Source organism: Diuraphis noxia, unplaced genomic scaffold (genome assembly GCF_037042655.1).
Source record: "Diuraphis noxia isolate RWA-SAM2 unplaced genomic scaffold, SU_Dnox_SAM2 contig0001, whole genome shotgun sequence".
Lineage (NCBI taxonomy): Eukaryota > Metazoa > Arthropoda > Insecta > Hemiptera > Aphididae > Diuraphis > Diuraphis noxia.
Window position 1 is genome coordinate 59,572,006 of NW_028301711.1, and position 18,221 is coordinate 59,590,226.

At 28.0% G+C, this 18,221-nt stretch overlaps 2 protein-coding genes and 1 pseudogene across 2 annotated transcripts; 1 reads left to right on the plus strand and 2 right to left on the minus strand.

Annotated features, from left to right (window-relative positions):
- Window positions 1-13,451: 13,451 nt before the first annotated feature.
- Window positions 13,452-13,823, minus strand: LOC149061059 (uncharacterized). The gene has a single exon (XM_089230820.1). It carries the CDS (start codon window positions 13,821-13,823, stop codon window positions 13,452-13,454), a length of 372 nt encoding a protein of 123 aa, XP_089086946.1.
- Window positions 13,824-13,951: 128 nt separating this feature from the next.
- LOC149061060 (uncharacterized) lies at window positions 13,952-15,542 on the plus strand (annotated as a pseudogene).
- An 82-nt stretch (window positions 15,543-15,624) lies between these two features.
- On the minus strand, window positions 15,625-16,386 carry LOC149061061 (uncharacterized). Its single transcript, XM_089230821.1, has 2 exons — window positions 16,156-16,386; window positions 15,625-15,732 (listed from the first exon to the last, which is right to left on the minus strand). Exons 1-2 carry the CDS (start codon window positions 16,384-16,386, stop codon window positions 15,625-15,627), a joined length of 339 nt encoding a protein of 112 aa, XP_089086947.1.
- Window positions 16,387-18,221: the final 1,835 nt, after the last annotated feature.

Sequence of the window (18,221 nt, forward strand, 5' to 3'; positions counted from 1 at the left end):
GTGTCAAATAACCGATTGTTTCTAATATGCGGTTTCTACAGAATTATAGTATTATTATACATATTGTATGCATATTTTGTATATTTAAATGCACTTATTAATACTTAAAAACAATATAAAACGGTAAGATATAAAATCACGCCAGAAGTTTGGCCAAGTGTTGTGAAGTACGATTTGTATAGAAATATAGTACTACCAGAAAATCCTCAACCGGGAATAGTAAATATTTTAAATCATTTAAACTTTGTTTCTTAGACTTAGACCACTTAACGTTTATTTACAGATGTGGAATCGTCTTATGCGTCGTATTTCTAACCCTCAAGGATGCAACCTCCTTGAACAATTACTTTTTTTAGACCCGGAAAAGAGATGTACTGCCAACTTAGCTTTAGACCATGATTTTCTTTGGACAGATCCCATGCCAGATAAATTAACAAATGTCATGTCCAGAATTCAAACATCTAATTTTGAGTACACATCTCAACGTGCTAACAATAATCGGCCAATTGTCAAACAGACAGGAGGTATCAACGACGGTGCGTCAACTTCAGGTTTTCCCGATCGTATTTTCTAATTTTTAAATTAAAATCAAAAGATTCAGTTTTATAAAAAATTTTAAATAGGTTTAATGTTATTAGTAGAGTTAGATAACTTTCTTGGGGGATAAATATTTTTTAACTCCGACGTTATATTTATATATTTTTTAGCCAGTAGTTAGTAATTATACATAGTTCACGTTCTTTTACATTTAAAAATGTATACATAATGTGTATGGTATAATTAATAATTTTTAATATTTATAAAATTACAATATTAGTTGAAAATGTTTAATTATTAAAAACCACTTGAGAGAATTCATATTGTAAAATAATTTTTATTAAACACTATGTGCCCATTACAAAAAACAAATGTTTTTCGATTAACGTTAATTTAATCATTAATACATTTGTAGTCAATACAAAACCCAAAAGAACCTGCTATTCTTTTCCTAAAAAATATATTATATAAAATGTTTTATTCGCATGATTTTACTAATGACAATTATTAATTTCTTTACAGTTAATTATATTATGCTTTGTATGTGATACATTTATGATTTATAATTGTTTTACATATGTTTTTTTTTTTTTTTAGTCTAATGTAACTATTAGAATTAAGATAATTCTATTGAAGAAATATGTTAAAAATGTTAGATTTAAGCATATTTATCATAATTTAGTATACATTTTTGACAATACATGGTAATATTTTTAAGCTTTTAATGTACCTATTTATTTTATTAGTTAGGATCTTAAACACTTCCATAGAGTTTTGAAAAATAAAAACTAAAAAATGTGTACTACTATTAATTGCCTCTAAGCGTACAATACATAGGTCACATACATACATATTCGCATTGCAATCGTGAAATTTGCGGTGCCAGCCAGATGGTAACATATAAATATAACAAATATAAATATTCAACAATACATTTTACCTATGTCAAAGTAAATGTATTGTTGCTTAACGTACCTACCCACACACATAGTCGTATAGATTAGGGTAAAAGGAAGTCGGACACAATTTTACCGCCACAGAGGCGACACCGCTAATACAAAAGAATTCTTCTGCCTGCTGCAGCAGTGTGTGGCCACGGTAACCTAACCTTTAGGCGTGCATATCAGGGTTCCTATACGGATTACAGTGACACCAATGACCACAGTATATAAATGTCTTTATATACAGGGTGAAACAGAAATATATAACATGAAACATATAAAAACATATAAAAGATATGACATTCGGTTAGGTATATCTTTCTGTTTCACAATGTATATTGTATACTTTATATGATACACCATATACGTATACGACAAACATGTGATATTATAGGTATTGTAGGTTAGTCAGTACGGATGATATAATTAAAGTAAAAAAATAGCAGTAAAACACATAGAAGAAAAATATAGCATAATCAATTTAGTAGGAATTTACAGTAATAACAATCTAATCGCAATTATATTTTTTTATGGGCAATCAGCTTAGGCACCTATGTTAATTAATGAATTCAATAAAAATATTGAGAACTGAGTAAAAACAATATTAATGAAATTTAAAAATCAACAGGATGAGTATCAGATGACTTAAAGTTTAAAATTATTAGTATTAGCCAATAAGTAGGTACACTCGATTGCCCCATTCCACTGAGGCATAAAAAACAATGTATCAAAAGTACATAATATTATAAATACGGGACTGATATTATATTTGCCCGATACTCGAATAACAAGACACTTTATATGTGGTATAGGTTGTAAGTACAAATTTAGTACAAATTCTACTTCTTTCTTTAAATTTTTAAAAATACTATAATTTTGATTTCATTCCGTTTGTTTCTATTTTAATAATTTTTCTAATATAAATCGGTAGATGACACAAATTCGTGAAACTATATCATCAAATAGTGATTAAATATTAGATTGTAAATTTTATAAAGAACCTATTTATTTAATTAAATATGTAAATATAAAAATAATCTAGTAGGTACAGTAAAGATATCAGATATCTATGCATTTATTAAAGACCTAGCCAATAGCTGCAGAAGGGGCGTATCCCCCTTGCGAATGACTATGATTGTATTTTATAATCATAGGTGCTAATAGGGGGGCTTAGGGGGTATAGCATTCCCAATCACCCTTAAATAATGTCCGTGTTTATGTATCAAAAACATATTTAAAAAAAAAAAACTAAGATGAGAAAATACATAATAGCTTAAGCACATTATTATACTATTCTAAATATTGTTATTTAATAACATTTATATTATTATACAGCAGAAACCACTTTGGGACCAAGGTGAAATGTGTCAAATAACCGATTGTTTCTAATATGCGGTTTCTACAGAATTATAGTATTATTATACATATTGTATGCATATTTTGTATATTTAAATGCACTTATTAATACTTAAAAACAATATAAAACGGTAAGAAATTATTTAAAAAAATGGACAAACGAAAATGGTTCAACGAAAAAACAAATACAACTATTTTTTTTTTTATCGTAACGGTACCAATAAATAATAATAACATAAAAATGTGTACTTTGAAACGGTAATTAAATCATAAACATACCACATGTTTATATGTTTAAACTTTGAATAAACATTTGTTTTTTATCTGTCAACTTATTAGTCCATGCGAGTTAATTGAGTATTTCGATATATTTAATAAGACATCGATCATCCAAATAAACGGAATAATCATTCTACATGTGTGCAATGATGGCAATAAATACACGTCATATACAATATAATATAAAATCATGTTTAAATATTCACATGAGAGCTCAAATCACGATGGGTACCTATTGTACCTATTGTTTAATCTATCCATCATTAATGCTCAATCCCACATTCTAAACATTGGGTTTACAAATACAAAATGTATTTACTAAATCGTTTGATTAACAAATTTGATGTATCATATTATGTTTATTCGTAAATATTGGTTATTCTATAATAGGTATTGGTCGCCCGAAGTTCAAACATTATACACAATTAATAAATTCTATTCTATAAAAAGGGCGTAGGCACGTATTTCATGACTCATCATTAGTCATAACTCATAAGACATGAGTGAAAACCAAGATAGTTAATGATTTATATATATATGTAACATAGTAATTAGGTACCTATTATCAATTATCATAGAAATTATTTCCAATTAAAGTGCCATTAAAAAAATATTTTTCTTTAAGAAAAATTCTTTAAATTCATTTGGCGAACAATAAGTATTTAGTTTATATAATTAAAATATTTGGCTTCAGACAAATTCTGATCGACTGCCACTAATTGCATTTCGATTTTTTTTTCGTGTAGGTACCGCCTACTTCATATTTGTGTATAAACTGTCAGTTGCAATTATTGTGATTTATTAATTAGTTACTATCATAATTAAATTAAAATATTAAAGCATACCTACATACAAATGTAAACGAGAACTGTTTAATGAATTGGAATCTGCTAATTTGTTTAGATTGAAAATCTGTCACTATACCTGTTTTAAAAATTGTCTTTATTTAATTGAGTTGTTGCACATTTGAATAGTTATTTAAATTAGGGTTTCATTGTATAGTATAATTATAAGTTTGTAACCACCAGATGATTGGTTGGGATACAATTCGGACGTGCTGAATAAAACCCTAGGACCTCATAAGTGGGGAATTGTAAGTTCCTACATGAAAAAAAGGTACGTGTGTTAGTTCCTACGCGGTAAAAAAGTTACATATGTAAGTTCTAACACAGTGGAAAACAAGTACATACCTATCTAAAAAAAATATTCTATATTTTGTATATAGTATTATAAGTTTTATTATATATTTTACTTTCATAAATTTTAATAGTAAGAAAAAAAATATATATTTCAGTTTTATAATATTATAACTATAATAAGTCATCAAATTGATGATATTAAAATTATATTTAGAAAAATATAGGTAATAATGTGGGGTAAGTGATGAAATGATATAATCACATTTGTTTCAATCGCTATACATAATGGTGCCTATAAAATTATAAAAGTATAAAATCTATGAATATAGATTATCGATAAAGCTGACAAGATAACTTTTACATTGAAAACTTATAATTATAGATTATATTATTATTACCTATATTAAAATGTATGCCGATATCGTATGATAAATTATAACCGATGTCTGATATTAGATTGATAACTTATAAATTATGTATAATATTTTATAATATAATATATTAATATATTATAATTATAAAAATAATATACGCAGTATGGGAACTTACATACGTACCTATTTGATATATAGTGTTGGAAATTACATAAGTCTCTTTTTTAACTGTTAAATCTCATTTAAGAATTTACATTCGCCCTCATAATTATTATGGGTGTGGTACAATCGGCCGACAGACATTTGGTCGACAGACATTTGGCTGACACGCAATAGGCCGACATACTAAATGGCCGACAAATTTATAGGCCGACATATTAAATGGCCGATTAAGTAATTTTATGTTGAGATAGGTAAATTATGCACACACACAGATATATATATATATAGGTGATACTTATTCTTAAAAATAAAATTTAGTGTATTGTTAATAATTATAAGTACATTTTATATTCCTAATATGTTTTAAAAATTAAAAAATTTGATATTTATACATAAAAATAAAAAATACTAATAAATTATTATTGAGTACATTGTATATTCCTAATATATTTTAAAAATTAAAAAATTTGATATTTATACATAAAAAATACTAATAAATTATAATTGATAATTATGTTATATAGTTAAATGTTAATAAATAAAAATTAATAGTGCAAATTGTATGCAATACCTCTTATTGTCTCGAGGGTTGTTCTGTTTTCTTTATCATTTAGAATAGTTTGAATTTGGTTTTGACGTTTTACGTACTTTGAACTTTGTTTTGGCCTTGCTTGTCCGGATAAAATAATTTGAATTTGCCCTGGAATCAAAATGTATGTATAAATAAATTATATTTTATTGTAATATTAGTAGAATATTTTTATTCGTGAACTTATCTTACCCACAACGTGTTGTTGCTCTTTTCTCATTTCCTCAATTATACGATACACCCCAACGTGATCAGCTCCTACTAATACTTTCCATCTTTTGTGCCATGCTTCGACTTTGTTTTGTGTCCTTGGAATATTGTTTTCATGATTGAAATGTATTGACCAAAATGATGGTGGAAACAATGGCTCATATCGAGATACTATTCCATTTCTAAATTTCCTTCGTACTTTTCCATGCACGTAATTTTCTTCAAAGTAATTTTGAATGTCATAGGGTAATGAATCTTTCAATTGATCAAAAGCATTAGGTATATCTGATGGGTGTAAAAATGCAAGTGACCACATACATCGAAGTTGTAAACTAAATTCTTCATTTTCTCCATATTTAGTAGCCAATCCACTAGACTGGATTTTTCGCCAAATATTTTGGCCTAAATGAAAAAAACACCCTTTTTGTTGGCATTCTGGAAATACTTTAAATGCAGCATTAATTGCAGCTTTTTCGAAATCTGTTATAATACATTTTGGTGAAACATCGAAACCGAAATCATCACAAATTGATATTAGGTCTTCGAATAAACGTTCGTAACAACATTGTTGTTTACTGGTCATTAAAACATATACTAATGGCAAAATTCTAGAATTATTTCCACCAACAGGTGCATGTATAGTGTACATTTGTAAAAATATACTTGGCACAGTTTTAAATGTACCATCCATAACCCAATAATTGGCATTGACAAGTTTTGATATTTCATCTTTAGTAGAAAAAATATATATTTTGTGACTCTCAATAGTACTTTCTTTTAGTAAAAATGTTTGACCATTAAAAGACTTACATAAGTTAAGAGGAATGTCTATTTGTGAAAGACTTGTTGGTTCTGGTGGTTTCTGATGTTTTCTACACCGTGAAATAATTTTTCGCGTTGCTTCAACTGATGGCATTGTATGGCCGAGAATTGACGGGGATGCGACTCGTTGCTTCCTGTATTATTTGCGAAGGTTTATCTCTCGAAGACAGAGCTTTTGAAACAATATATTTTATGTTTTTCTTTACCAACAATCGGCATGGGTCAGGCCCATGGTTGTGATTTAAAAAAGAATTATCTTTAACAATATGATTACCATCAACAAGAATTGTATTCATATTTGTGTATAAACTGTCAGTTGCAATTATTGTGATTTATTAATTAGTTACTATCATAATTAAATTAAAATATTAAAGCATACCTACATACAAATGTAAACGAGAACTGTTTAATGAATTGGAATCTGCTAATTTGTTTAGATTGAAAATCTGTCACTATACCTGTTTTAAAAATTGTCTTTATTTAATTGAGTTGTTGCACATTTGAATAGTTATTTAAATTAGGGTTTCATTGTATAGTATAATTATAAGTTTGTAACCACCAGATGATTGGTAGGGATACAATTCGGACGTGCTGAATAAAACCCTAGGACCTCATAAGTGGGGAATTGTAAATTCCTACATGAAAAAAAGGTACGTGTGTTAGTTCCTACGCGGTAAAAAAGTTACATATGTAAGTTCTAACACAGTGGAAAACAAGTACATACCTATCTAAAAAAAATATTCTATATTTTGTATATAGTATTATAAGTTTTGTTATATATTTTACTTTCATAAATTTTAATAGTAAGAAAAAAAATATATATTTCAGTTTTATAATATTATAACTATAATAAGTCATCAAATTGATGATATTAAAATTATATTTAGAAAAATATAGGTAATAATGTGGGGTAAGTGATGAAATGATATAATCACATTTGTTTCAATCGCTATACATAATGGTGCCTATAAAATTATAAAAGTATAAAATCTATGAATATAGATTATCGATAAGGCTGACAAGATAACTTTAACATTGAAAACTTATAATTATAGATTATATTATTATTACCTATATTAAAATGTATGCCGATATCGTATGATAAATTATAACCGATGTCTGATATTAGATTGATAACTTATAAATTATGTATAATATTTTATAATATAATATATTAATATATTATAATTATAAAAATAATATACGCAGTATGGGAACTTACATACGTACCTATTTGTTATATAGTGTTGGAAATTACATATGTCTCATTTTACCTGTTAGGTCTCATTTAAGAACTTACATTCGCCCTCATAAGTATTATACCTTTTTATTCCTTTTTATTTGGGTTGCAATAAAAACGCAGCATAATCATTTGGTTAAAGATTTACTTATTAAAATATTATATTAATTATACTCACTAGACACTTGTTAGCTAGTGGAATACAATTAATGTGGGTAATGTTACATATAATATTACATTTATATTAAAAAGACGACACACCAGCATATGCGCTGTCTTCGTCTTACAACCGTAAAACTGTAGATACCTAATAATAGATAACAACTATGTATCTGTCATAGCGTTGTTATATTTTTGATAATATGAATATAACTAAAGTTATCAGCTTTAGAAAATACATTTATTTTTTATTTTTTCATATTTTAATTATTAAAAATTATTGGCTTGTGCCATCAACAAACTAACATATAAAGCTTTTACCTATGTGTTGTGGAATTCTGATAATGCTACCATAAATACTGAGGGAGAAAAGTTGTCATGCGCAAATACAGTTCTTAAGTAGATAGGTATATAAAATGTTGTATTTTATTTAATATTATAAAAGTGTATTCTTAAGGTGTTTGTGTGCATCCGTGCAGAATACTAACTTTTGTCCATTGTGTGACACATGTATAGAGCATGTTATTATACACAATATATATATATATATATATATATATATTCTAAAATGTATATACCTCAGGGATTCAAACAGATCCTACAAAAATATTTTTTCCACCGATACAATATAAATGCCCATCACAATAAATTATACACACCTAAGACATATGTATAGACGTTTGAGATGTTTTGTTAAGTGAAAGGTCAAAACGAATTATTTTGTTATATTTCATTATTTGGTTTTAATCAGCGGGGGGTGAATTCGGGTCGTTTGGGATTATAGTACATTGATATACAATATAATAAAGACACGAAAAAATAGTGCGCAGTGTCTTATCGTATCGGCATGCATCGGTACAGGCAGTAGGTACAGTCTATTATAAAATACTGAAACGGAAATGGACGTCATGCCGTTACCTAAATGTATACAAACGAGAAAAAGTAGAAAACCTATAAAAGGTGCCATTCACTTGTATTTTGTAATTCATGGCAATTTGGAATTATGTTGTTTATTATTCTGGTCTGTCTACGGATAAATTTCGGCCAGACGTATTGTTTACGTGGAAGACCGATATATTTCGGTTCTATAATCCACTGCATACGAATTCTGTCACGTATAATAAAAAGGTATAAAAAGGTATAAAAAGATATAAATGTATAATACTACTACTATTGTCTACTGATGGGTTTTTCTTAGCCATACACTCTGTGTATACGACTCCAAAAAAAAAATTATAAATAAATGCTGGCTTAGTTTTGATACTTAACGGAATATCAGAAAATACCATGAAAATAAAATATCAAGAAAAAAAGTTATTCACTTATAATATTCAAAATGTTGATATTCAAAATTATTCATAGTTACAACTATCAAATGAGCTATTTATTTCGGAACTATTATTTTCCTGCTCAACTATTCAGTTAACATTCTATTCACCGGAGTAGAAGCAAAAAACGATTTTGTTTGAAATGTGAAGTTATTATTGTATGAAGATTCTGCAGCGTTTAAATCGATAGTATTATTCCTATGCACAAATAAAAAATCAAAAAAAATTAAATCTAAACCTGCTATTTCATAACCTTTAATATTTTTTGTATCAAAATAAGTAATATGTGTCTTTTGCAGTAATTGGAAATAATTGGCTGAAATTCGAATAATATAATGTTATTCTATACTTATCTTTATTTATTTATTGTAGCTTTTTATATAATATATGACTAATAGCCTAATTCTACCTTTTACTATTAAATAAAAAATATTTTAGGCATTTTTTAAAATGCTATGATTTAAAATTATAGTTTAAATATAAGATTTTTAACTACAAAAAATTGGTAATGTTTTGACAATTTTGACAAATTTCGGAAATATTTCAAACCCTTATAAAAAAAATTTTGCGTATTTTCTAAATTCTTAATTTTCTATAAGACTCACTTTTGTGGAACCTTGTATTACATTTTCAAGTACTTTGACTTAAAGTATTTTAATATTAATAATTATACATTATTTTATAATTTGTGATAAATAATATTAATCACTTGATAAATTAATGCAAACTAAGGACAAACATATCATCATGGCTAGTTTAGATATAAATTAGTAAGTAGGTGAGAAAGTGTAAAAAAAATAGCGCATACTACTTGAAGATTTAAATATATATTGATTAAGGTAAAATGAAAAGGGGTAAGCTCAAATAGTTTCATAAAAGTAGAGGTTACTCTATTCCCCACATCCCCTCATAACAGAAGTACTGCTTTAGACTGACAAGCAGGCTTGTATAAACGGGGGGTTTGCAGTTTTGGGGGTTCGACCCCTCCTACATTTATAATTGTTTAATTTATTCATATATAAAGACTATGACCCCCCCCCCCCTCCCGGAAAACTACTATGAACCACCCCGCACCAGATTTTTTTTTGTATACGTGCCTGGACGCAAGTGATACAAAACATGTGCCATAGCAGACTCAAATATAATAAATTACGAACAAAAAATTAAATATTTTATAAGTTACATCTTTTTTGTCTGTTATTATAATCGTCGATAAAAATAATATAGGTATATAGAATATTAGTATATATAACTACTACCTATGTTCTACAACGGTCGTCTGTCATTTTACAATGAATAATATCCATAATAAATGTTTTACTTACCGAGTCCCAGTAGTAAGTTCTATATTGTTATCTGTCAAAACATTTTCAGATTCTGGTAAATGTGTATTTTCCTGTTGCAAATAAAATATAAGAATACAGTCTGAATAATCTTCAATTTTTAGAATATTATTCTAAATTTTATATTTTATAATTACCTGATCACTGCAGTTATTATGTATATCACTTTTTTTATTCTGTAAATTTTGCAATCGATGTTTTTTTATTTTAGGTGCACTTAACTTACGTCTAGCTTTTCTCCCATAACGCCAATCTTTACCCATTTTGTAAAAATAAAAATTAAAAAGAACACAAAACTTACAGACAACCTTACTGATCGGCGTGCTGTGTTGGAATCAAGTGATTCTTAAATCATAGGTAGTGTTATTATACTTTGTATTTCCTTGAAATTTAAATATATGTGGGTTGTATTAAATTTGGAAAAATATAATTATTATTGTCGCCCATTAGTAATGTTCTATACCTATCCAATAATCTTTATCGGCTAATTGTTTCCGACTTCCGAGAATCTATGACGGCCGGTCGGCAGCCGCGAGCAGCCGCAGAAATAAACTCTCGCACGCGCAGGAACATGTCAATACTTTACGAAAAGTGAAATATAATATTCATGTTTGCAATGCTATAAAAACTACTAAAAGCGGTAGTAAATTAAACATACTTCCTGAAGGCCGATTGTAATTTTGAAAAAATGGTTGAATTTATAAACTTCTAGACTATGCTCTTTAGGAATCACTTTTTCGATTTAAAATTAGATGTGCCAAAAATAAATACAAATGTAACGTAATTATTTCACGGAATTTTTGAAAAAAAAATCGTTATTTTAAGGTCTTTTAAAATTGAAAATTGAAAATCGACTTCCTAAATAACCTAGATATTTTGTCAAAGAGTTCATACATGTATAAAAAATTAAAATCGGACATTCCAAAGTATGTGTAATTTACTACCGCTTATTGGTCTAAAACGCTTGAAAAATTCGTCTGCTGCGACCCCCTTAATAATGATAAAATGTGATAAGAGGGAACTATTATGTAACAACTTTATAAGGAGTGATACTTAGGCAATATGTATGACATATACATTTGGGCTATGTGTGTGTGTGAGTAGTACATGAACATCAATGTGTGTTTTCTATAAAAACTACTAAAAGTAAATTTTAAACATACTTCCTGAAGTTTAGTTTTAATTTCGAAAAATTTGTTGTATTTAATAATATATGCTTTTTATAGAATATTTTATGGACCAGCAGCTTTTAAACTTTTTTGTTCGTGGAGCCCTTGGGGCTTAGGGCTCCGCGGAGTGCACAGTTTGATCACTGATCTAGATTATTCTCTTTTGGAATCGCTTTTATTATTTAAAATCAGATGTGCCTGAAATATAACAAATATAATGCAAGTATTTCATGGGATTTTCAAAAGTAATTTCTTAACTTTAAAGTCCTTTAAAATTGAAGATTGAAAATCGACTTCTTAAAAAGCATAGATATACATTTTTAAATTTTTATTCATAAATATACTAAAAATTAAATCAAAAATTTCGAGGTATGAATAATTTATCACCAGTAATTCGTCTAAAACGTATGAAAAATATGTATGCTTTGATTCAACTAATCAAATTGGTAGAAAAAAATATGCTTTAATTGTTTCAAAGCAACAATAAATTGACACTAATTCTGAATTAACTTATTATGAAATAAAATATACAGACATAAATACACTTATAGTATATGTGTATCTATACTTAAATCTGCAGCATATAAAATTAAGCAGCCCATTTTTTAACAATCGGCCAAATAAATGTTGAATAGTCAAAATTATAATTATTGATCATATTATACACAGTCAGTGTTATTGTTACCTAAGTGGTTATAATAATATCATTTTTTTTTTAACAATTAACAAATGTTCACATACAAAATTTAAGAAAACATTTGTTCACACTACTTTTGAAAACACCAAGTTACAATTACTATCAGACTTAATTAGTTATAATATAAAATAATTATATTATTTATGGTTCACATCAATTTTATTTACTTATTAATTATTATAATTTATATTAAATAATTAAATAATGAATTGCCCCGACCGGGCCGGTACACTAATCAATCGGCCCAAAAAATGTGGCAGATGCAGCATATGAACCTTCTGCTGCACCCGTGCGCACGCCTATGCTCCACTTCAACCAAAAGAGATAATTGTATATTTTGGTACAATTAAATGTAAAGTGTTCACTAAGTGCATACTAATGCCCGGTTGCACAAACGATCAATAAAAACAGTTCAATAAACTGTGATAACGGTTCAATAAACAGTCGGATAAATAACTTTATTGGTTCCTTAAAGTGTTGGACTGTTGCACAGAAAATTCTTTAACATTTTGATGGTTAGTGCTCTAACCATAGTTTAGATACCATAGTTACAAAAAATTATCATTCCATCATATATTTTTAATGTTATCAGTGTTAATTGTTATCTGTTTTATACTTTAAAATTAAGTTGAACTGGTATCAAAAATATTTGATTAAATGATAAATAATAATTTACCTTATCACAAAATAATTCGATATTATCAGATCAATAAAGTTATAGAACTCTTTTGAATATTTATCGAGCCGAATTCGGGTCTACAACTTATCGAACCGATAACACAATATTTATTGGATTGATAAAACTTATTGATCCTTTGTGCAACCTGTCAAATTGTTATCGATTCGATAATCCAGTTATTGGTCCGATAGCTAGTTATTGGTCGTTTGTGCAACCGGGCATAAGAGCTATAGATGTGTGTTTTAAGATTATACATATTACATTTATTTAATTTAGAGTACCCAATTGAATCATGTGCTGTATGGCAATTTATACAAAAATATTTGTATAATATTAAAACTATATTTGATAAATCCCACCTCAGTTTAAATCAATTTTTAATTTATCTTATTAATAAAATATTTTATTGTATTGATCAGATATTTTGTTAAAATAGTGTTAGCCATGCTTTTTTTCCAAAAGATGATTTCTTAAAAATGTTGCAATCACTCTCCTTGCCATATGACCCCACATCTATAATCGTGAAGCAATAGTTTGCATCACAGATTGCCATGAGTATTATGGAGAAGAAATTCTTATAGTTGTAATATAAAGTACCACTTTTAGGGGGGCATTCTATTCGAATGTGTTTCCCGTCTACGGCCCCCACACAGTTTGGAAATTGAGTTTGACTATAAAACCCCTCTGCTATGTCTAACCAATCTTGCATTGTTGGCACTATCATTTCTTTAGGCTGGAGAATTGTCCACAATAATTCACATGTCTCACGTACAATTTTTCCAATGGTGGAAACGCCCATTAGGAAATCAAAATGGAGAGCAGAAAAATTAATTCCAGTTGCCAAATACCTGAATAATAAAATACACATTGCTTTAAAAGTATATTTTAACTAACAGTAGTACAGTTAATTATTATATTGTTATGAAGATGTTTGATTCTTATGCTCTACACTTATCAAACATTTTTAGTATTTCTTATCATCCGTCACCTGTTTCATGTATAATGATATAATTATAATAATTATTTACTACGAGTATAATTACATTTGCATACTTTTATTATAGTAGCTATAGGTTAGATATAAATAAATATAAATTTGTATATATTAAATTATTTCAAATCTATGTAAAAAAATGATTACATAAATATATAATTTTATTGTTCAATTGTTATTTATTATTTTTATAGTAGCAGAATTACACAAGAAATGGAAATCTTTGAGGGATAGTTACCGTCGTAAATGCATCACCAAATCTGGGCAAGCAGCAACAACATCTAATAATTGCTTTTTAAAAAAAATTGTGCGTATGTATTTTTAATATTTTTCAGCTACTGTTGTAACAATAAATTAAGAGTCTTAATAGTCTTATATTAAATTTTAAGCTTTTTGACCCAAAGAATAATTTTTTATTTAACAAGATATTAAAATTAAATTTATGGTTTTTTTATGATAATTGATAATAAGTTATGACTATGAGTAATTGAATCAAGATACAAGGGCGCGAGGCGTCATTGGGCACATTTCATTCTAATTGCCTATCTTATACGTGTAAAATTTTCTTGTTTCACACAACGATTTACCAACCTAAACATTTAATTTTTGAAATTTAATTTACGTCTAAATGTGTGGTTTTATGTGCTTAAGTCAATACAAGTATCAGAATTTTAATATAACGTTTATTTTTTTTAATATTAAAAGAAATATTTTTGAGTTTTTCTTTTATATTTAAATCACCATGAAGGTGACGTTTAAAAATTATAGCACTGTATATTTATATATATTAGTATTAAACACAATACAATTAACTAAATTATGAATTATATAAAATTATATTTGTATAGGACTGAAAGTAATGTACAGTCAAGCGATGACGAGGTATCTGTGGGTGAAGGTGGGGAGACTGAAGATATGGATTTAGTTGTTGGGAAAAATATTACTGCAGAAGAGATCATGGACGACTCCGATGCAGAGGAGCCAAAACAGCCAAATTAAAAAATTAAAAAAAATCCAAAGAAGACTGCGACATCAAATTTTGGATCCTCTTTATTAAAAATTTTAGAAAACCGCCAAAAAGTACCAGAAGATCCGGAAAAATCTTTTTTGATGTCATTACTACCTCAAATTAAATCGTTGGACGAAGACCAAAAAACTCGGCTATATGTTGAATTTCTAAATGCCATACAACGAGTAAAAAACTGTTCTGTAACCCCTACTTATCCTAATAATACACCAAATTATCAACCTTACTCCCCATTCCTCCCTCAGCATCATTACACCACAAATCATAATCCTCAAAGTGTATCTTCATACATTTCCCATCAAACACCACTATCATACATGCCACATTTTAATGTTACTCCTCAACAATATGCTTCCCAAAATGTGCCCACAACTATGATAAACAACTCTACTATTAATTCTCCACAAAATGTTAATGATGAATCAAACTATTTTCCACAGTCACCCCCTACTGAAATTCATTCTGCTCAAAAACAAAACTATTACCATAATTATTAAAAATAAAGTGTTCCTGTACCTAGTACCTATTTAAGACATAATTTAATAAATTAAAAAATACTAATATCTACATTCTTAATATTTATTTAAAAATTATGTACCTCAGTGTCACGGTCAATCGCTCTTCCGGTGATATTGGCACACGCAAACCAGTATGCTGTTTTGACAGTTTCGGTCCTACCAGAGATATCTTAAATAACAATTTAATTATTATTATATTTTGTTGAGGACGCTACACAGATATTTGTTGTCTCCGTCATTTTACTATATGTTACGCATTTGTATGACGGGGACAACCAATATCTGTGTGGCGTCCTCTTAAATGTAAATATACAATTAACTAAGGAATGTTTAGTTTTTAGTAAACACTGTACAATGTACATCATATATCACATTTAATATCATACTTTAGTATAGATACTGTATACATTTTGAACAAATATTATACTATTATTATTATCGCCTATTATATATAGACGAAACACAAGGTATTCAAAAGTGGTAAGTAATGTTAATAATGAGTATTTGTAACATAATATCATAAAACATTAAATTAATTTTAAAAAAAAATTTTATTTTTGCTTTTACTTAATAATGATTTATTTATACTTACCAACTCATCAAACGAGGTTATCGACATACGATAATACTTCATGAACTCTTCTGGATAGCTACGCAGAGTCATAAATGTAACCTGAAACTGGCCATTTTCTGGTCTTTTCAGATTAAGTGGATGGACCCAATGTCGTCTTTTAATTTTATTTGATTTCTGTTTTTTACTTTCATGTTCCTCATATAATGCAAACATAACGCATGCAGCTTCTATATCGTCTAACACTTCCATATTAAAAAAAATTCAACGAAAAGTTAAATACGAAATTAACTGCAGTCATACACGGTGAACGGTAACAACAGTACTAACCTAGCCTACAATTAAGTAAAAGTAATTGAATGGTTCAAATAACATTTGGCACGCTTTTAATTTTTGAAAAACGGTCACAAATCATCCAGTGTGAAAGCGCAGCGCGATTTTAAAACGCTGACGAACGCGTCGACACGCTTCTAATGTGTAAGGAACGCGCGTTCGCGTCTTAAAATCGCGACGTTCGAAACGCGCGTTCGAATCGCCTAGTGTGTTATCTGCTTTATGGAACTAGATCAAATTATCACAAATTTCCAATGCGCCACTAAAAAGTAATTTTTTATTGATTTGAATTTCAAATTACAAATAAAACTATACAAGTTATAACAAATTAGTATAACCACTAGTTACTATATTGATGTAAGTAAATCTGATAAGCTTGTTTAATATCATATTATCATATTGTACCTATTCATGTTAACTGTTAAGTGTGAAGTATTAAGGGCCAGTTGTACCGTCTACGGTTAAACTTCGATTACGCTTAACCAGCTGATAACAGATATTTAACCGTGCAAATTCGGCCGATTAAACTCCGGTTAACTTTAATCAGAGACGGTATAACTGGCCCTAAGACTTGGACTAAATATAAATTATAAAACTATTAAGTTAAAAGTAAAAAGTAAAAACCAACATGACTTCTGTAGTATGGAAATTTTTTACGAAGTGCTCTGATGATGTATCTAAAGCACAATGTTCTATTTGCAACAAGAAAATATCTAGGGGTGGACGTAATTCTCGGACTTTTACACCTCAAAACTTACTAAAGTTGCATCTTATGCTTGAGCATAAAAATGAATTTATGAAAGGTAACGCTAATAAGAAGAAAATAAAATTGCTACCTAAAAGTGATTTAGAAACTGTTGTACTTGACCTATCTAAATTAATCATTAATTCGGTGAACACTTATTAATTATTATTTAATATATTTTAATTAGTTTATTAGTAATAATGATTAATTTCTGTATAGTAGTTATAGGAACATAACATAATGGTTCTGAATGAAACTTGGTACTTTGTTAATTTGATATGTAATAAATAATAAGTAGTTAATTAATAATTACTTTTGTTGGAAGAAGTAGATTTAACTGTTGTACAAACAGCTAAAACATGTCAAGAAGTATCCAAGCCAAGTTCATTGCTAAATAAAACTTAACATTCAAAAGTACATCAGCCCACAATAAGTTTCATGTTGGAAAGCAAAACTCCATTAGCATAATTATAGCTCAAGATCCTTACATATTACTGATTTGATTGCCAAAATGATAGCTAAAAACCAGTTGCCTTTTCATCAGGTTGAAAAACAAGGTGATATCTTGGTTTGGTTTACCCTTAGTTTTACTTTACTATGATTAAAGTTGTAAACTTTAAACTTTAAACCACGGTTTGCAATTAAATTTTTTCCAATAATTTAAATTGTATGTTTCAAAAACTTAGTTAAATTCTTAGAACCTCGATACACCCCATACCTGATCGGACAACAATTTCAAGAAATATTATTCCTAAATTGTATTTAAAGGTATCTCGAAAATTTGTGACGTCATTGAAAATATGGAATTTACATCATTTACAACAGATCTATGGTCTTCAAACAATAATACAGATTATCTGTCATTAACTTGCCACTTTATAGACAACTTAAACAACAATTTTATCAGAGAGAATATATTATTAAAAACCATTCCTTTTAAGCCTATATATCACCTGGGTGAAGATATTTATACATTTACTACCTATTGAAACATTGGAAAAGTGGGGAA

Excerpts from the sequence above, each read along its gene's own strand:
- LOC149061061 (XM_089230821.1), bottom strand. The coding sequence starts at position 16,386 with ATGGAAGTGTTAGACGATATAGAAGCTGCATGCGTTATGTTTGCATTA. Across the intron at positions 15,733-16,155 it reads TAACCTCGTTTGATGAGTTG|ATATCTCTGGTAGGACCGAA; the intron begins GTAAGTATAAAT and ends TTGTTATTTAAG.
- LOC149061059 (XM_089230820.1), bottom strand. The coding sequence starts at position 13,823 with ATGGGCGTTTCCACCATTGGAAAAATTGTACGTGAGACATGTGAATTA.